This window comes from Peromyscus leucopus, chromosome 4 (genome assembly GCF_004664715.2).
Source record: "Peromyscus leucopus breed LL Stock chromosome 4, UCI_PerLeu_2.1, whole genome shotgun sequence".
Lineage (NCBI taxonomy): Eukaryota > Metazoa > Chordata > Mammalia > Rodentia > Cricetidae > Peromyscus > Peromyscus leucopus.
In genome coordinates this window covers 35,923,319-35,944,659 of record NC_051066.1, presented here as the reverse complement: position 1 = coordinate 35,944,659, position 21,341 = coordinate 35,923,319, and the positions used below count along the sequence as shown (strand labels likewise).

The 21,341-nt window shown below is 41.9% G+C and overlaps 1 protein-coding gene across 5 annotated transcripts in view; it reads left to right on the top strand.

The window, feature by feature from the left end:
• Ccdc148 (coiled-coil domain containing 148) overlaps positions 1-21,341 on the top strand; it is a 273,207-nt gene that overhangs the window by 203,292 nt on the left and 48,574 nt on the right. The window contains exon 12 of one of the 5 annotated variants that reach the window (XM_037204801.1): positions 4,046-4,135. The exons of the other annotated variants lie outside the window; for them this stretch is intronic. Coding sequence (XP_037060696.1) covers positions 4,046-4,094 — 49 coding nt within the window. The 3' untranslated portion in view covers positions 4,095-4,135. Of the gene's footprint in view, positions 1-4,045; positions 4,136-21,341 lie in introns of those variants that run through there. 5 annotated transcript variants of the gene reach the window in all.

Below are 21,341 nucleotides of genomic sequence, written 5' to 3'. Positions count from 1 at the left end.
CCAATCTAGAAACATGCTGCCCAAATAGCATTCTAGTCTCTTCTTTCTTCACATAGATTTTTTTTTCCAGTGAAAGTTTAGAAATTATCTTCATTGAGGTAGAAATTTGTGACCAAGAAGGTAATTTCAAGTTCCTTTTAGATGAGAAAAAAAGTCTGCATTAAGATGGTAGCTATAGGGTGCAGAGGTGTGAAGCCTAGGATGTTTATGAAGCATTGAAATGAATTAACTTCGGAAACTCATGTCATTGAAGATGAAGTTGGAGGAAGAAACCTGACCTTGAGTATAGCTGAAGTTGTTTTGTTGTTCTTTTAATATCATGTATTTATTCTTTGACAACTTTATATATGCCATACAATCTGCCTTGATTATACCCACCCCAACTATCTCCTCTCACTCCCCACTCCCCACCATGGCCTCTTAATCTCTCTGTCTCTGTCTGTCTGTCTCTGTCTGTCTGTCTCTGTCTCTGTCTCTGTCTGTCTGTCTCTCTCTCTCTCTCTCTCTCTCTCTCTCATGTGTGTGTGTGTTTTGTTCCTCAGTAAGAGTAGTTTGTTCATCTGTTGACTGATCTTGTTGAATCTATCTTCTGGTCTTAGGTGGCTAAGAGGTTTTGTTTATTTAGTTTTTTATTTATTGGCTTTTGTTTTTTGGGGTTTTCTTGTTGTTTTGTTTTGTTTTTGCCCCTTGAGTTGAAAGCTTTAGTTATTCTGTTTGCAATTTCTTATTTTACAATCGATTTTTTTTTGCCTGTAATCTTTCTTGTGTATCTTAGGCCAACGTTCTGTAAGATATGAAATGATATTTTTCACTCTCTTATTTCTAAGTAGCTTTCTTTTTATTTTGACTCATCCGACAATAAACCAGTGGCTATTGGGATACTTTTGCACTTTCCATGTCCTTTCATAAAAAGATGCAAATTTCTGGTATGCTGTATTGGAAGCCACTAAACCCAGCTATATTTTTAAAAACATTTAACTGAAGAACAACAGTTTATGTATCACAAAAGTCCCTTGTTCTAAGTGTGCCTCAGTGGTCTTTCAGTAAGTTTATAGGGTTGTGTCACCATGGTGACAGTTAGCTTGTCAGTAATTTCCAACATGCCATAAAGATCTGCTCACTTCCTTTAGTGCCTGTCTCTCCTCCAGTCCCAAACAACCACTAGTCTATTTCCGCCACAATAGAGTTGCCTTTCGTGGACACTTCAGACAAATGGAATGCATCTGGGTTCTTTCCCTTAGCATAATGTCTTTGAGGTCCGTCTGTGTATCATCAATTTCTCCTTTTTATTGCTGAATATTATATTACTTTGAGTCTACTTTCTAACTGTTTTTCAGCGCAATATATTTTCCCACTGATAACAAATAAACATTAACATAAGTATTATTTTTAAAATCATTGCTCAAAACTTGTATGTAATATGATATCAGCTCCTAACAAACCAACTGCTCCCCCACTGGTTCCTCCTTAACTCCATTTGAAGAGCGGGTCCTCGATTTCTCAATAACTGATCTCCATTTCTTCATTAGGCCCCCTGATATAGGGTAGCGAAGAGAAAAGGAAGCTTTTCCATTAAAGCTACCTCCAGGGCTGGGAGGTGGTTCAGTGGGTAGAGGGTCAGCTGCATGAGTGTGAACACCCGGGGTTAGATCTCTGGAACCCCCTTTAACGTCAAACGCTTTACATCTGCAAAGCCAGTAGTCAAGAGAGAGGCAGGACACTAGAGCCGACCCTGTTGTCAGGGTCACAGGTGAGTCAACCTTGAGGCATGAGAGCAGGAGAATTCCCCCTACCCCCTCCGGCTCCCCCCACCCCCGTGCCCCCATATGCCCCCTACAGCAACCTGGAGGGCTCTGCACCTTGCCTGGTCAAAACATCTGGGGATCAGAGAACAGAACAGCCACTATATTAAACATAGAGGTCAGGCAGTGGCAGCACACACCTTTAATCCTAGCCTTCTGGAGGCAGAGATCCATGTGGATCTCTGTGAGTTCAAGGCCACATGGGAAACAGCCAGGCATGGTGACACACACCTTTAATCCCAGAAAGTGATGGCAGGAAGCAGAAAGGTATATAAGGCATGAGGACCAGGTACTAGAGGCTTTTAAGCTTTTAGGCTTTTAGCAGCAGTTCAGCTAAGATCCATTCGGGTGAGGACTCAGAGGCTTCCAGTTTGAGGGAACAGGATTGGCTGAAAAGTTGGCGAGGTGAGGTTAGCTGTGGCTTATTCTGCTTCTCTGACCTTTCAGAATTCACCCCAATACCTGGTTCCCCTGAGTTTTTTATTTAATAAGACCATTTAGAAATTCGTGTTACACTGACCCCAGTAATGACTGTGAGGGTAAGCTAGTGAGCTGACCAGCCTACCTACCACCCAGGCCAGGAACCAGGGCTATGAGTTGGTCTACGCTAATATCCGCCAAATCTATGAACTGTTGGAGCATGTGCAGGGGATGAACCTATGGATCCAAAACAGCAGGATCTCTAACAACAGGATATCCAAGGGGAGTCTCAGTGAGATCCCATTATCAGTGGTGTAGTAGAAACCAGAGGCCTTGACAATAAGATTCTTCTTCTTCTGTAGCTAGAGTTTTCCTGCCTGGCCCACAGTCAGGACAAATCTCTCTCACCCGCCAGTCCCACAGCTGCTCAGACCCAACCAAGTAAACACAGAGACTTATATTGCTTACAAACTGTATGGCCGTGGCAGGCTTCTTGCTAACTGTTCTTATAGCTTAAATTAACCCATTTCTATAAATCTATACCTTGCCATGTCTTCACATGCTGCTTGTCCTGGCGGCGGCTGGCAGTGATTCCATCTGCCTTCCTGTTCTTTCTTTTCTCCTCTCCGTTAGTCCTGCCTATACTTCCTGCCTAGCCACTGGCCAGTCAGTGTTTTACTTATTGACCAATCAGAGCAACAGATTTGACATGCAGACCATCCCACAGCCGCCGCCTTCTTCTTCTTCTTCTTCTTCTTCTTCTTCTTCTTCTTCTTCTTCTTCTTCTTCTTCTTCTTCTTCTTCTTCTTTTCTGCTTCTTCTTCTTTTCTTCTTCTCCTCCTCCTCCTCCTCCTCCTCCTCTTCTTCTTCTTCTTCTTTCTTCTTCTTCTTCCCCTTCCCCTTCTCTTCCCTCTGATTTCTACAAGTGCACATGTTAACCACACATCTGCATCCATGTATAAGTGTGCACACACACGTATATTTTTTAAGAAGTATCTCAAATTCTCATTACAGAACAATGTCATTTAAGATGATATCTTTTGGGGGGAATACTAACTATGATACCTATTGGCAATGAAGCGGCCTCCTCCAAATGTAGTGACTGACTGACATATGTTCTGACTCTCCTTATTACCTCAATGGCCAACCTCTTTCTAGGGTGCAAAACAGTGGTGTATATGTAATCAAAATGTTCTGGTGTCCACTTAAAAATATGAGAAAAAGCATGTGGAATTGATTTTAATAATATATTCCACTTAATTCAATAACTACCCCCAAACATTGTAGTTCCAATACATCACCAATAAAAAACTCACTAATGAGCTATTTTACAGCCTTTTCCTCATCTTAAGTATTTAACATCTGGTGTGCATTTTATACTTTGAGCATACTTAAATTTAAACCAGTCACATTTCAGCTGCAGAACAGCCTCTGCCACCTGTGACTGCCATTGGATTGGAAGACGACATTGCAGTCAAACTTGGCCGTCTCCTGGTGGAGGAGAGCTGGGTGGCAGCAGCCGGCAGAGCACCTGCCTTAGAGAACTGACATTCGACTTGGTACACACTTTGAACTTTGGTTTACTCATCCTTCTGCATCTTTCTGGGTCTCCACTGCCCTTGCCATGATGCCCTTTGTGTCTTTTGTCTCAGTCCCCACAGAATCTGCTGGCAACATAACCAGTCTCCCTCATCCTTAATGTGCAGACTCACACCTATGACCACAGTCCATGCATGGAGGTCACCTGTGGTCCTGACGGTCCCCTCTCAGTTCTTTCTCCTTCCAGAATCTGCCAGTTCCGTTTTTTTTTTTTTTTCTTTCAGAAACTGGCTTGTGCTTCTACTAAGACCTTCTTCAAACCATGAGAAGTAAATGCTTTCCCATGCTCTCTGGACAACTCACCCTGTTCCTGTGTTGTGTAGGCATAGTGCATGCAAAATGCAGGGCTTCCCTGGAGTTGCTTTATTCTAGAGAAGTGAGAAATGGGTTTTCCATACCAGCATTTTTCCCCCACCATCCCAGCCAGGTTCACTAAGGAGCAGGATGTGGATCTGGTATGGAAACTGTTTGACATTGCTCTTTCAATAGTGGGATGGCTGATGGGAAGTGTTTCCAGGAAAAATCAATATGTGAAGTTAATACTTTTAAAATGTTTAATATATATTTAAAAAGAAAGCGCCTCAGGTACTTTCTAGGACACTCCCAAGCCCCTTGTCTTTCTGGGACTCTCTAGCTGCCCATACATCTGGCAAGACCCCTGCTCCTCTTGGCTTTTTTCCTTCAGACACCTCAAACCTGGGACTCCTTGCCACTCAGTAGCTAGGAAGAGCCCTGCTCCCCCATGGAATACCCCAAGTCTGCCATCTTCCCAGGACATCTTTCCTACTTGCAGGACTCATGTCACTCAGTTTTCAGGTAGAGCCTCCACTCTCTCCTCAGGGCGCTCCATCTCCTCTACCCCAGGACTCGCACAAGCCTCCTTGTGGGAATCTGCCTCTTACTTTGCAGGTGGAACCAAAATCATCCTTTCTCTTTGGCATTCTAAGCTCACCATCTGAGGACCCGTATCCACTGTCTGCTCACCCTGCAGAGGGCGTCCTTACCTACCCTACCCTCTAGCACCTTATCCATACCATCTGAAAATCTATGCTGGACCTGTATCCATTGCCTATATCATCCAAGGATCTGTGTCCATTGTCTGCTCACTCTACAGAGGGAGTCCTCACCTGCTCTGTTCTCCAGCACCTCATCCACACCATCAGAAAATCTATGCTCTCAGAAACTACCCCTTCCCCTAGCTGAGCTGGAGTCAACCCAGAGACTCCATCTGTGAATCAGAACAGAGTGGTCACAGCTTGAGTTTCAAGCATCTCCTAGCTGATCCAAAACCAAGCAAATCAAGATAACAGCAGGCACAGATCCAAACTCCCACTCAATACAGGTGAACTAAAAACACTTGTCAAGAGTCACAGCCAACAGCTTAAGTCTAGATTCTCAAGTTATCACAAAAGACAAGCAATGCAAAAAACAAAAACAAAAAAAACCCCAAGACCATCCATTTTCCCAGATCACTAGTTCTTTAATAACTGTGAGAACAACTTAGACGAAACATAGCACACAGAATTCAAAAGAACAATTATGAACATAATCAAAGAGATTGAGCATGAATCAATGCCTGAATGAACTTAAAGAGGACAGGAAGAAAATCCTGATTGAAGCCCAAGAAAACAAAACACAAAGAGCAGCTGAAAGAAATAAGAAGGGCAATTTAGGATATGAAAATATAATTCAAAAGAGAGATAGAAATGCTAAAGGAAACCCAAAGTGAAATGCAGCTGGAAATGAAAAATTCAACAAGTATAATAATAAAAAATCAGTGAAAACATCAGAGGAAAGCTTATTAACAGAATGGATCACATGAAAAATAGGAATATGGGGAGATAGAGCCTGAAGATAAGGTAAAGAATTGGATCATTCAATGAAAGAAAATGATATATTTTTAATGCTTGCAATGACTATGCAATATCTGAGACACCATGAAAATATCAATGCTATGAGATTATAGGCATAGAAAGAGGAGACAAAACCCAGGTCAAAGGCACAGAAAATGTCTTTAAAAAATCATAGAAGAAAATTTCTTAAGTATAGGGAAAGAGAGGTACAAGAGGCATGGAGATGCCAAATAGACAGAAACAGAAAGCAACTCTTAATGAAATATTATAACTAAAACGCTAACTATACAAAACAGCAAAAGGCTATTGGAACTTACAAGAAAGAGGTCTGAGTCATGTGTAAAGGTGGGCCCATCTGAATAACAGCTTATTTCTCAATGGAAACTTTAATTAAAGCCAGAAGGTTTTAAGACTTGGAGCAATGTGCTTCAAATTCTGAAAAGACCTCAGAGGCCATCTCATAGTATTTTACCTTGCAAAATTATCTGTCATAAGTGAGGGAGAAAGAAAACCCTTTCCATGATAAACAAACTAAAGAAACTTCGACCACTAAGCCAACTCTGCAATGGAATACTAGAAAGGATACTTCCGACTGAAAAGAAAGACTGTCATCTATAACAGATTATAGGGAAAAAAAAAGAAATGATACCAGGATAGCTGTTATGAAAAGTACAGTGAAGCAAACAAATACCACAAGTAAAAATAACAGCAATTAATGCACATCTTTCAATAATAACTTGGAATAATAATAGCCTCAATTTTGCCGTCTAAAGATACAAGCTAGTCTCCTAGATTAGGAAACAGAGTCCATCTTTTTGTTGTTCACAAAAATTACACCTCACCTTCAAGGCTAAAAACAGTACCTTAGAGTGAGAAGATGAAAATGAGTATTGTAAGCTGACAGTGCCATGGTAGGTATTGCCAATCTAACAACCAACAAAACAGACTTCAAGCCAAAACTAATTAGAAGAGATAAAGAGGGTGTCTTAGTTAGGGTTTTCTATTGCTGTGAAAAGACACCGGGACCATGGCAACTCTTATAATGAAACATTTAATTGAGGGGGGCTTGCTTACACTTTCAGAGGTTCAGTCCATTGTCATCATGGCAGGGAGCAGGCAGACGTGCTGGAGGAATAGCTGAGAGTTATTGTGAAATATTATTTTTAAAGTACGTTGCATTTTTTCCTACTACTTTTGTTAGCAATGCAAAGATGTGTTACATTTGTTTGATTAAGTAAAATTAATCTGTGAGCAGGAGGCTGAGTCAGCAAGTAGTTGACAGGAAGTGGTAGGGAGGAGCCATGTGTAGGTAGCTAGGATTCTTCAGTGGGGGCTGAGTGAAAGGACACTGGGTTCTTTGGAAGATGCCTGCAAAGGGAGAAGGTGAGCTACTTGGTGAGCCTCTCTGAGGAGCAGAATTCCACCTCAACCTTTGGATCTTGAATTCTTTAGCGGGATAGAGATGTAGATAAAGTTTCCCTTAGTAGCTTTGAAAGAGTTGGTGCTGAGGGAATTCTATTCCCTCAGGCTGCAGCCTTCGAGGTAGAACCACTGCTGGCAGTGACAATTACTATCATTGATTAGGACAGCAGTTGCTTAGGACAACAGTTGTATAAGGGCAGTCACTGTAATTTAAAAAACAACAACAAAAACAAACAAACAAACAAACAAAGTCAACAACAGAGAGCCCTACATCTTTCAGGCAACAGGAAATTGACTGACTTACTGGGCAGTATCCTGAGCATAGGAAACCTCAAGGCCCGCGCCCACAGTGACACACTTCTTCCAACAGGGCCATACCCACCCCAACAAAGCCACACCTCTTAATAGCGCCATTCCCTGTGAAAGTACAGCCAACTACATTCAAACTACTTCAGAGGGACACTTGACTCTGATCCAGGGAACAATCCCCCAAATGGACATTGCAATTCTAAACATATACATACCAAACTCAGGTGCACCAATATTCATAAAACAAATACTACTTGACATTAAAGCACAGATTAAACCCAAAACACTAATAGTAGGCGATTTCAATAGTCCACTTTCACCAGTGGACAGATCATGTAAACAATAAACAGAGAAACATCAGAGTTAAATGACATCACAAACCAAATACACCTAACAGAAATCTACAAAATATTCTACCCAGACACGACAGAATTCACATTATTCTCAGCAGCCCATTGAAGTTTCTTTAAAATAGACTGCACACTGGGTCACAAAGGCAAATCTTATCAAGTTTAGAAAAATGGTGTAAGTGTGTGAATTACATCTGACCACAAGAGAATGGAGCTGAAGACCCTTGGCAAAAGAAACTCCTCAGACTCGTGAAAACACAGACTCAAGGGGGCTATAATCAACATACTGTTGACTGACAGATGGGTCCTTGAATATGTGAAGAAGGAAATTTGAAAAATCTCTGAAAAAAATGAAAACATACAAAAAAGCTCTGAGATACAATCAAACAGCCCTAACAGAGGCACTCATAGCTCTAGGAGCTCACATTGAAGGTCTGAAGAACTCAAGTAACAGTGGAGCACTGAAAGAGTATGGGAGAACCGGAACAAACCAAACCGCAAAGCAGTAGATGTAAAATATGACAAAGACCAGGGTAGAAATGAATGTGAAATAGAAGCTCTAATAATCAGTGAAACAAGCCGGGCAGTGGTGGCACACGTCTTTAATCCCAGCCCTAGGGAGGCAGAGACAGGCGGATCTCTGTGAGTTCGAAGCCAGCCTGGTCTACAGAGCAAGTTCCAGAACAACCAGAGTTACATAGTGAGACCCTGTCTCAAAACAACAACAAGAAGAAAGAATCAGTGAAACTAAGAATTGGTACTTTGAGAAGACAAACAGTTGATAAATCCTTATTCAAATTAACCAAAAAAAGAAGGAAGACTCAAATTAATAAAGTGAGAAATGAACAGGGAAACATCCCACAGGTTCCAATCATATTTAGCCTCAAGGTCATACTTTAAAACCTCTATTCTACTAAGTTGGAAAACCTAGACGAACACATGAATTTCTGGATGCTGCTAACCCACAAAGTTAAACCAAGATGAGATCAATAATTTACTAGGTCTGTTATAAACAAGGAAATTGAAGTTGTAAATTTAAAGAAAAATCTTCCAGCTAAAGAAGTCCAGGTCCAGATGGATCCACAACAGAATTCTACCACATATTTAAACAACTACAACCAATACCTCCAAATCCTTTTAGGAAGCCAATATCCACGTTATGTTAAAATCAGGTAAAAATGGAATGACAAAAGATAACTATGGACCACATTCCTGATGAATACAGGTTAAAATAATCTCAATAAATACTTGAAAACTGAATTTACATACAAACACATTAAATATCTCCTTCAACGTGATGAAGTTGAATTTATCTCAGAGATGCAGGAATTGTTCAGTATACATAAATCAATAAATGTAATACATCATCTCCAGGGACTTAAATCCAGAAATCATATGATCATCTCCATAGATGCACCAAAGGCCCTTGACAAAATCCAATATCCCTTCATGATAAAAGTCCTAGACAGTATGGTTGAAGAGAACATACCTCAACATAAAAACAGCTACATATGACAAACCCATGGGCTATATATGACAAATATCATGCTATTTGGAGAAAACCTTGAAGCAATCCTATTAAAATCAGGAACAAGACAGGGCTGCCTGCTATCTCCACCTCTATTCTATGTAATGTTCAAAGTCTTAGCTAGAAAAATAAGGCAAGAGTAGAAGATTACAGGGACCCAATAGGGAAAGAAGCAGAGGGTCCCTGTTTGGAGACAATAATTCTACACACAGGAGATGCTAAGGACTGCCAGAAAAACCCTAGGACTGACTAACACTTCATTAGAGTGCCAGGGCCCAAAGCTGACATACTGAAGTCAGTACTCCTGACAAATACACTGAGAGAGAAATCAGGGAAATAATACCATGCACAATACGCTTAAAAACAAAAGGTAATACAATGCAATGTCAAAGAAAAATACCAGTTCAGACATGTGTTAAATAGAGGAGGATGCCTTTCATTTAGTAGGTAACAGAAACAGGAGTCCTCAGCGTGGACATGAATATAAACATTTCCATTTTAATTAATTAATTTTTTGAGACAGTTTCTTTGTGTAACAGTGCTGGCTGCCCTGGAACTCTGTAGACCAGGCTAGCCTCACACTCACAGAGATCCGCCTGCCTCTGCCTTCCCAGTGCTGGGATTAAAGGCGTGCGCCACCACCGCCTCTGTTTTTTTTTTTTTTTTTAACAAGATGCTCATTCCTCACATTGTCGAATTTCTCTAACTCTATCGCTGCCACGATGACCAGTCCCTAGCAGCTCAGGGCTTGAGGGGGAACCTGGGGAGTCAGCCGTCAATGAAGGGAAAAAATACCTCCCCCCTCAGGTTCTTTCTATTTTCTTCTGTCTCAATTCTTTTTTTTTTTTCTTTTCTTACCTCTACCTAGATGTGTCCCTTCTGTCTGTCTTGACGTCTTCCTTCTAACTTATCTTCTGCATCTTTTCTGGTGTTTTCCTTTTCTCATTCTTGATGTTTTCCTTCTAACTAACTTTATTTTTTCCCTTACAGTTTATATACCGCAGCAAAATCTTGCAAGCAATATAAAAATTACAATGTGGTTACATTCTATTTTTTTTCAAGTGAATGATTACAATGAATACAAGTAAAAAAAAAACAGCATGTTTTCCATATTCCTTATATGATTAAACACTCTACATATTAAAGGTGAAAAACAAGTTGTCCCAAGAACCCATATCCATTCATGGCCAAGCAACTTGTTATAGATTAACAGAATGTAAACAAGCAAGGTTTTTTTTTTTCAGCCAGTTCTTTTGCTGGCAGGCTGTATTTTGTGGTTACAAAGAAAGGACCAATTATTTTATTACTTATCTCAAAAGCTAATCTTATAGGGAATCTTAAAAGAATCACAAACCTAAACTTTTATATATGAAAAACAACCAGTGAGCTTCTACTTTAAATCCTCAGGGTGCACACCCACTCACCAACAGTTTTTTTTATATCGGGACGCTGAGGGCAGAAATGGGTGCAAAGAGTTTAATCATCACCTTAATCACCAACCCATCCTAGCAAGAAAGGTACATCAGCTAAGAATAATTGGGCTGCGTTGTTGTTCTCTGGCCCTAATGAGTCCCTCACCCAACTATGTGCCTTCTAAACTTTAGATTGTTTTCTTTTTAACCTCAAAACCATTAGCAAACATCTTAACCTAACCTTGTGTCATATTTAAAGCTTTGTTTCAGCTATGATACACTCAGAAACCTGTAAACACATCTCCCAACATTAAGATTAAAGATCTTCAGCTGGCTGGGCTTCTGGGCCTCAGTTGTTTTTCTTAATCATTAACCTAAGCCACAGTCTATGTGGCTCCTCAATAGAAATTCCTGTGTTCTAGCCGTGTGACACTTCCTTGTTTTATTTTTCTACCCTCTGTAACGCCTGTTTTATCAGGAGTGGAGACAATATTTTATCCTATCTTTACCTATATTAATTTGCCCACTAAGCTAACCTCTATCATAATCCCTTACTTTATTTATTAAAGACCCTCAATCATCAAAATCCTATTTAAACTGACACTATTATTCTTTAAAATCATTGCTTCAGTTAAACAGTACAGCTTAGGAGGAAATCGTCTCCATAAGAATCCACAGGTGAAAATGCGCAGTAGAACGGGCTATTTCCAAGAGTGCACTAAGGGCAGTGGAGATCTCCCCACGCCCCTTCACTCCAGGCCAGAGACCAGAGAAAAATGGCAGCGGCAAACACAGCAGTAGCAGGAGACATTCCAGGGCTGAGCCCATCAGGGCCTTGCCTATCCGAGGTTCACCCATCAGAGCTTTGCTTCTGGGTGGGCCCATCCCCTGAAGTCGACTGCCACCTGCTGCTCTCCTGACATGGCCACCAGCAAAACTACCTACTCTCCAGGACCTTTTCTAGCCATCTTAGTCCTTGTCATTTGGCTTCTTAATAGTTTTTCCTCAAATCATCTTTCCCACCCACGGCTAGAAGCCCCCTCCAGCTTCTTTTCCATGTCCTTTCTCTTTCTCCATGTGGGTCTCGGAATGTTCTGTTTCTACATCCTTCTTCGGTAACCTTGGTAGGCAGCTGTCACAGCCCCCCCCCCCACGTCACCTCAGTGTGCAGCTCTATGTGGCTGCAGTGGCCCTTTGTCGCTTCTGATTTTGTTATTGGGATAATCTTCTGTTTATCCTGTCTTCAGAACTTCACTGGGGATTCTCTGTGTGGAACAGGGAGGAGGAGGAAGTGAGGATACCTAAATGGTCACACCTCATTTGTTACATTCCCTTAGCACCATCACTTCCCGTGGTTATTAAAAATTGCAGTGTAACAAAAATTAGACTATCCTTCCATACAGACGGGCTTCTGTCCCTTGTCGTTATAAATCTTGTAGATGTTTGGTAAAATCTTCAGTCTCTGGCTGGCTCAGCAGTTGAAGGTACTTGCTGCCAAGGCTGACAACCGGAGTTCAGTCCCCACACCCCACGTGGTGGAGGAAGGGAAATGGTTCCCACAAATTGTTCTCTGATCTCCACACGCATGCTGTGGTGTACATGTCCGTACAAATACACACGCACTCACACACACACACACACACACACACACACACACACACACACACACACACTAATGTAAAAGAATGTCAACCCCCGTGTTGACTAGTCCTCAACTTGACACAGGCTGAAGTCATCCTAGAGGAGAGAACCTAGTTAAGAGGATGCCTCCATAAGATCAGGCTGTAGTCAAGCCTGGAAGGCATTTTCTTAATTAGTAATTGATGGGGGAGGGCCCAGACCGTTGTGGGTGGTGCCATCCCAGGGCAAGTGGTCCTGGGTTCTTTAAGCAAGCAAGCTGAGTAAGCCAGGGGAAGCAAGCCAGTAAGCAGCTCTCCTCCACGGCCTCTGCACCAGCTCCTGCCTCCAGGATCCTGCCCTGTTGGAGTTCCTGTCCTGACTTCTTCAATGATGAACAACAATGTGGAAGAATAAGCCAAATCAAACCTTCCCTCCACAAGCTGCTCTGGCCTTGGTGTTTCATCATAGCGATAGAAACCCTGAGACAACCCCCTAACTTTTCTTCAGCCCCTTCCTCTTGTAGCTATCATATGATTTCCTTTAATATTTTTCAATTACTTTTTTTTAAAGATTTATTTATTTATTTATTATGTATACAATGTTCTGTCTGCATGTTTGTCTGCAGGCCAGAAGAGGGCACCAGATCTCATTACAGATGGTTGTGAGCCACCATGTGGTTGCTGGGAATTGAACTCAGGACCTCTGGAAGAGCAGTCAGTGTTCTTAACCTCTGAATGTAATTCTAAATTAAATTTCGTTTCTGTGTATCCATATGTGTGCACACAAGTGTGGAAGTCAGAGGACAATTAGTGGGAGTTGATTTTCTCCTTCCAACATGTGGATCCTGGGACTCGAGCTCAGGTCTTCAGTTGCAGGCAGGCATCTTTACCCACTGTGGCATCTTCCAAACAAATGTAATTTCAACCTTTTGCTTATTTATTTTCATTGCTGTGTCTTATGATTTCATTAATAAACAGCCTTTCTCATCTTACCTCTTTGCAGTAATTTTATGCATTAATTTTTAACTGTATTTACTTATAAGGTAATTAAAAGACTTTCCAGAAGCAGCTTCACTTAATCAGCTCCTCTGGCTGTCACACTGTAAACAGAAACTGAAGCTGAGCAAGACAACAAATGGACATTGAGATTCTAAGAACTTTATTAGTCAGGGATAATGTCAGCAGAGCAGCATTAGAATTACCTGAGGGCTCCTGAATGTCCCGATGCTCCTACCAGACCCAAATCAGCTAAATTAGTAACAGTTTTTTCCTTTCTGTGTGTGCATTGATGTGTGCGCAGGTGAGCATGTATGTGAGTGCATATTCATGTAGAGGCAAGAGGTCAACCTCTATGGTTGTCCCTCAGGTGTTCTGTTCATTTTCTCCTGCCTGGTTTTTTTTTTTTTTTTTTTTTTTTTTTTTTTTTTTTTTTTTTTTTTTTTTTTTTTTTTTGGTTTTTCGAGACAGGGTTTCTCTTGTGTAGCTTTGCGCCTTTCCTGGAACTCACTTGGTAGCCCAGGCTGGCCTCGAACTCACAGAGATCCGCCTGCCTCTGCCTCCCGAGTGCTGGGATTAAAGGCGTGCGCCACCACCGCCCGGCACCTGCCTGTTTTGAGACATGGTCTCACTGACTGGAACTCTCCAGAAGGCTGGGCTAGCTGGCCAGTGGGCCCCAGGGCTTTGCCTGTCTCTGCCTTTTCCACACTGGGGTGGCAAGTGCACACTGTTGTGCCTGACATTGTTTTCCCACGGATTCTGGGCATTGAACTCAAATGCTCACACTTGCAAAGCAAGCATTTTCGTCACTGGGCTATCTCCCCAGCCCCAAATCAATAATTCCGAGAGGAGGATTTTGACACCAGTACTAAAAAGAAACCTCGGAGGATGCATTAGTGCCTTTTCTATTGCTGCAATAAAACACCATGACCAAGGCAACGTTTAGAAGGCTTGATTTGGACTTATGGTTCCACAGAGTCAGAGTCTGAGCAAAGGCAGCCGGCAGCAGGCTTGAGAGCTGGAGCAGCGGAAGTTGGGGACTCACATCTTGAAACTAAAGAAGGAAACAGAGAGAACAAATTAGAAAGGAAGCAAGTCTTTAAACCTTCGAAGGCCATCTCCAGTGATACACTTCTTCCAGCAAAAGCCACAGGTCCCAAGCCTTCCCACACAGTGCCACCCACTGGGGACCAAGCATTCAAATGCCCCAGGCTGTATGGAGGGCATTCTTTGGCGAACTATCACATAAGGGTTTCTGAAGTCTTAGTGAGTTTTATCCACACGTCTAGTATGGACCCTAAATTATTTATTGGGTTCTTTTTTAACATTTAAAAATTATGTGCATATGAATGCAGATGCTGGGCCAGAGCAGAAGAGAACATCAGATCTTGGAGTTGGAGTTGCAAGAAGTTGTGAGCCACCGCTGTGCACGCTGGGAACTGAACCTCAGTCCTCTATGGGATCAGCAAATGCTCTTAAGCACTGAGCCATTTCTCCAGAGCTTCTGTTGTACAGGTTCTCAACCTGTGGGTCACGGCCATATCAGATTCCCTGAATATCAGATATCTGTATCACAATTTGTAACAGTGGCAAAAACACAGTTAGGAAGTAGCAATGAACATAATTTTATGGTTGGGGGTCACCACCGCATAGGAAACTGTATTAAAGGATCACAGCATTAGGAAGACTGAGGACCACTGCTCTATTGGGACCTTGAGGAGATCCTGCTTTGTCTGTGTACTGAGAATACCGAGAATGTCTCTTGCAGATACTTTCACTGAAATATTTTAGCCAAGTGAGGTACAAAAGACTCTCAGTTCTAGAGATTTGCTTTAGCACAAGTGTCCTATGCTGTCCTCCAAGTACCCAGATGTGTGTGTCTGTGTGTCTGTGTGTGCTGGGTTTAAAAAAGAAAATGTTGCTTTCTACAGTTTGAATGACAGTTGTTAGTCAGTCGCCCCTCCCCGCAAATAATAGCATTTTCCTGTGTTGTAAAACAGAAAACATTTGAAGTTCAAGATGTCAGTGACCATTTGGGAAGAAAGAGCCCAGCACCAGCTGCCGTGCTCACACTAAATTGGCTCTGCTAATCCAGTGTGTGTTTTGGGGTGCTTGCCAACATCAGGAAATTGACAGTTTGTTGCATTTTCTAAGTGGGAAAAAGCATATGTTTTTCTCTATAGTAGAAAGTTCTTCTTTATAATGTGCACATTTTGGCATGTGGTATTGGATGGTATTGAGGGCCGTGTCTAGGCATCTTAAAGGAAATGTTTAGCAAAGTGACTTAGCCCCAAGTTTGGCAAACATTTGCTATGTTTTTTTGCTTCTCAGCAAGAGATTTCCCCAAATTAGTGGAAATGCTCTTGTTCATTAAATCTCTGTCAAGCAAATCCCCATATAAGTGGATGTGCCAAATGATGGCGACCAGGGATCTCTGGGAACCAGTAAACAAATGCACTTCTTAGTAAAGCTATCTGCTTTGCTCTTAAAATGAATGTGGGAAATGCTTTGCAAATCAGCATTAGTTTAGAAGACTGGTATCATTTCTTGGCCTTTGGGTTCAGTGGTTCTCAACCTTCCTAATACTGTGACCCTTTAATACAGTTCCTCATGTTGGTGACCTCCAACCGTAAAATTATGTTTGTTGCTATTTCATAACTATAATTTTGCTAATGTTATGAATCATAATGTAATTATTTTTTGAGATAGACATTTGCCAAAGGGATCTCAACCCACAGGTTGAAAACCACTGAGCTAATTATAGAAGCCAGAAAGAGGCCTCAATGATAGTCAACATGTTGTCTCCTATCCACTGAGGAAATTTTGAAAGAGATGGTGGAGATGGAGGTGGTGGATGTGGTGGCGGTGGTGGTGGTGGTACAATTCTTATAACCTATTCATAAGGATAAGGTCACCACTTATGAGCTATGTGGGAATGCTCAGATACTGTGGCAAGGACAGGAATGAACTTGGTTTAATTGTAGTAGTTCCAGAATACAGATTAACTGGGTAAGCATGATTGACAGAACTAAGATATTAATGAACAGAGGAAAGAGTGGCCATTCTAATGGGAAAACCAGGCAAGCTGGGGCCAGTGGGCAGACGGAGCACCAGCTGGGAAGATGGCACAGCTGAGGGGCATTTGAAAGGTCTGCGACCAGGATTTTTTTGGTAAAATATGCAGGTCCAGCTGCTTATCTCTGGCCCCTTTTGGATGGCAGGCAACTGAGAGTGTCTTTTGTTTAGTCATTTGGGCTGTTTTGACTTTATTGTTTATAACTTTGACCTGGGATTTTAGAAATCATAGCCATTAAAAAGACAACTGGGTTTCTGCTACATGACAAGCTGATCTGCTACAGTAACTTGTTCCGACCATAAAGTGGAATATTACTAGGTATGTGTTTGGTGGAGGGTAGGCAATATTTGGAAGTGCTTTATAATGTGTTTTAATATAAAACGAACATAAGTGTATTTCCTTAACAGCCATTGTTTTTGCTTCATATGGCTACATCAATGATATTTCCACAGATGCTCTCATTTCAAATAGGACATATAGCTGCCTTTTGAGAGTTGTTTATCCTAAATTCCTTTGCCCAGAAACAACAACAAAATTTAAGGCAGTGTTTGGTTCTGTAATTCATGCTGGCCTCAAACTTTTTCCCCCCTGCCTCGGCCTCTGAAGTGCTAGGCCAACAACCATGCACCAGCACTCTTAGCTCAGAACATTAAAAATGTTTTTTATTAATTCTTTGAAAATGTCATACAATGCATTTTGATCATATTTATTCCCCTCCCCCAACTCCTTCAACCTCCTTACCCCATCCCTGCCCATTTAACTTCATATTCACCCTGCCCTATCCCCAACCCAACGAGTTCACTTTGGGTCAGCCAACTCCTTCTGAGCATGGATTCTGCACTGGAGTGTGGTTTCGCCAGGAAAACCAACTCTCCTCGCACCAATCAAATGCCAATAGCTCCTTAGCTCGGGGTGGGAGGGACATTACCAGCACAAACACTTTTACCTTGGTTCATAATTTGTGATACAGATGTTTGAAAGTTTCTCTTTGTACTGTGCTTATTTTGAAACTGTATCTTCTTTCTCCCACTCAGTGTTCACACCACTATGGAGAGATACTTTGCTGGCCCTCCCCTGAGGCAAAGGGACCCTGTGCCCTGCTGTGCCCCCACAGTATCAAACATGAGAGAAATACAGGCAATCACCATATACCTTATTGATGTCTTAGCTCAGGAGTATCAATATCTGACACTGTGGACATCGACTTTAGGGATATTTTTACAAAGCTGCAGGGCCAGAGGGCAGAAACTTAGCAGGTGTTGTTAAGGTGTAAAGCCAGCATTGGGAAAAGGGTAACAACACTTTTCACCAAATGCCACTGTTGTGCTGGATACAAGTTTACAGCACCACGCACTTGACGCTTATCACTTGAAACTACCACAGCCCAGTCCCCTCCCTTCCCCCTGCAAACTAATATTAAGAATTAAATGGTCAGTGAAGGAGTGTGCTTGCAATCTGGCTCATTTTTTTCATGTACTTTATTAAGTATTTTATTGAGTCATTTAGAAAGACTCCTAGAAAGCATGCAGTCCAACCCCTTTGTGTTAACCAAGGTCCTGGTATGGAAACAACAGATTATTTCTACTTGAAATTTGTGGTAAAAAATGTTGAATGGAAGGCCATTTGGTTAGCTCTCAGATTCCTCAGGAAGGCTGCAGACCTAGGCTAGAAAGTTGTTGGGAATACAGATTGGGACAGCGACAGGAATAACTCAGCTCTCTCTGCAGATTATCCCAGCTGGTCCAGCCACTGAGCCACTGATCATGGGATGTCTAGCCTGCCCCTTCCTTGGCTGCCTCCTGACTCTGGGCACATATGCTGGCTGTACCTCTTTTGTTCATAGTCATGCCCTGCAGCCACTCGGGTGCTTAACAAACTCCCCATCTTCCTTGGGCAATGGGCCTCCAAGCTGTGGTGGTTAATATTAATGGTCAACTTGACAGAATCTAGAATCAACTAGGAGACAAAACTCTGGGCATGTCTCAGAGGACTGTGTTAAGTGAAGTGGCATGGCCTGCTCTGCAGGTGAACAGCACCATTTCATGCACTGGAGTCTTGAGTGGATAAAAAGGAGAAAAGGAGCCACATACTACCAAGTTGCTCTCTCTGCTTCTTGAGTGTGAATTCAACATTCCCGGCTGTCGCACACTTCTGCCACCATGGCTTCCCCCATGAGGATGGGTTATACCCTCAAACCATGAGCCAAAACAAACCTTTCCTTAAAGAATAAACTCAAGATCCATTTGCTTTTGGGATACCATCTTTCAAGGACTCCAATTTGCAAAAAGGCTCGTTAAGGAAGGGAATGGCTCAGTTGCCTTTAGCCTACTGGCTATGGGTGGGTTAGGACTTCTGTTGGTCTTTTCTGTGTTAAACACACAGATTGCAAGCCCATCGCCACTTTGAGATCTTTGGCAGCAGTTAACTCTGCAGCTCACACACAATTGAGCCTGTATGATAATGAGTATTCAGAGATGGGTAATGCCTGGGGGGCACTCACCAACCTAAGACAGAGTGCCTGTATGGCCTGGGCAGGCATCTCCATGACGGGTAAGGTGACCTGCTGATGTCCCATGCAACCTAAGTCAGAAGCTCATTTTCTAGTAAAAGGGGGACCTGTAGGGTCATGGCCCCCGTTTTGGGTAACTGTTGCCTTGCTTGCTGACCTTGATCTTGATATCCTCCGTATGCTAATTCCCTGCCGGGTTCTACCCTCCTGAATGCTTAAGGGAAGTTCCTTGTCTGTGTATCCTGCATAATGGGCATTAACAGCTTAGGTGCAAGATTGTAAAACATCAGTAGCGAACTTCTGCCCTCTGGGGTTCTCCCATTGTGCTGTAAGCCTGTATTTAAGACTTCCTCCCTCCTTCAATAAATGGCATGGGGGGGGGGGAAGCATGTATGCTAGAGATTTAACTATAGTCCCTATCCTGGCACAGCAAACATGCTTACCCTTTCCATGTGCCTTTCTCCATTTTCAAAAGCTATGCTGAAATTGTTAAATAATTCTTCCAATGGTGTATTTTTTTTTAGTTGTTTCCAGTTTGGGGCTGTTCTGAATAAAGCTGTTATAAACAATTAAAAAAAAAAAGAATATATATCCCATTCTGCAGGTCCGGGAAGTTTCTCTAAAATAGTCCACATCCTGGGATACAAAACCTATCTAAACAAATACAGAGAGTTTGGAATAACTCCCTGTATTCTATATGACCACAAAGCAATAAAGCTTGAAATCAATCACAAAAGAATCTCTAGAAATTACATAAACTCATTGAGCTGGATAGCTTTATGTCAACTTCATACAAGCTAAAATCATCTGAGAGGAGGAAACCTCAATTACAAAAATGCCTGTAGGCAAGCTTACATGTAGAGCATTTTCTTAATTAATGATTGATGGGGGAGCACCTACCCATTGTGGGTGGGGCCATCTTTAGGTTAGTGGTCCTGGGTTCTATAACAAAGTAGGCTGGGTAAGCTGGAGGGAGCAAGCCAGTAAGCAGCACTCCTCCATTGCCTCTGGATCAGCTCCTGTCTTTGGGTTTCAGCTCTGTTTGAGTTCTGGTCCTGACTTGTGTGGTATTTTGATCACACTCTGACAATAGAGTTTGCTTTGAGTCAGAGGGAGGAGCTAGCCACTAGCTGACCAAAGTTAACCATAGAGGTTTCTGAGGACCGAGGAGGTCAGACAGGAGACAGGAAGTAGTAAGGCAGGGCTGAGAGAGGATCTCAGCCTTTTTGGATGGAGGAATGGAAGAGATAGGTGGTCACTGGTGGCTTCTCCGCCACTTCTCTGATCATTCAAGTTCTTCCCCAACTATGTGACTCCCAACTTTTTTTTATTGATAAGGAATAATTAGGTAAATGCTATACTGTCTTCCTTTGATGATGAACTGTGATGGGGAAGGATAAAATGAATACAAACCCTTTCCTCTCCAGCTTGCTTTTTGGTAATGGTGTTTCATTGCAGCAACAGAAACCCTAAGTAAGACACTCATGGAGATTAAATGAAACATTACTGAATGATGAATGGGTCAAAGGAAAAAAAGTCAAGAAGAAAAAAAAATCCCAGCTAGAACTGAAAATTAAAGCATGGCACACAAAAACCTCTCAGACACATTGAAGGCAATCCAAAGAGAAATTTATAGCTCTAAGCACCTACATTAAAAATCAGAAAGAGAACAGATTCTGTAGATGTCTGTTAGGTCCATTGGATGTATGATACCATTTAGTTCTGATTTTTTTTTGTTCATAGTTTTTGTTTAGATGGCCTGCCTGTTGGAGAAAGTGGCATATTGAAACTACCGACTGATACCGAGTCAGGGCTAATCTGGGTCTTGAAGTCCAGTTGTTGACTTCTTATGAAATGGGTGCGCCAGGGTTTGGTGCACCTATGTTCAGGATTCTAATGTCTTCTTGGCTAATTGGTCCCTTGGTCAGAATGAAGTGTCTTCCTTTGGCTCTTCTGAAAGTTTTGGGTTGAGGTCGATTTTGTCAGATACTAAGGTAGTGACACCTTTTGTTTTCTGTTGTGCTTGGAATACTTTTTTAATTTTTCCAGTCTAAGATTTTTGCCTATATTTAAAGGTAGGATGAGTGTCTTGTAGACAACAGAAAGATGGATTTATTTTGTAATCCATTCGACTAACCTGTGTTTTAGTTGAAGCTATTGATATTTAAAGTCATTATTGAAAGATGTATTTTTTTCATTTTGCATAATTATAGTTTCATTTGTTTGTTTTCTTTCTGTAATTCTTGGCTCTCCTCCTTCAGTCTAAAATGTTGCTTATGAGGCCCAATCATAAACCTGTAATTATTTTATAAAAGAAATAGCACACCTTGCAGAGACATGAGTGCACTGCACATCAGAGGGGTTTTAAAAGCAAACATAAAAGTTTTGACATGCTCAAGAGAACATTCAGGTCACCCAGAATACACCGGAGCATTGGGGATTCCAC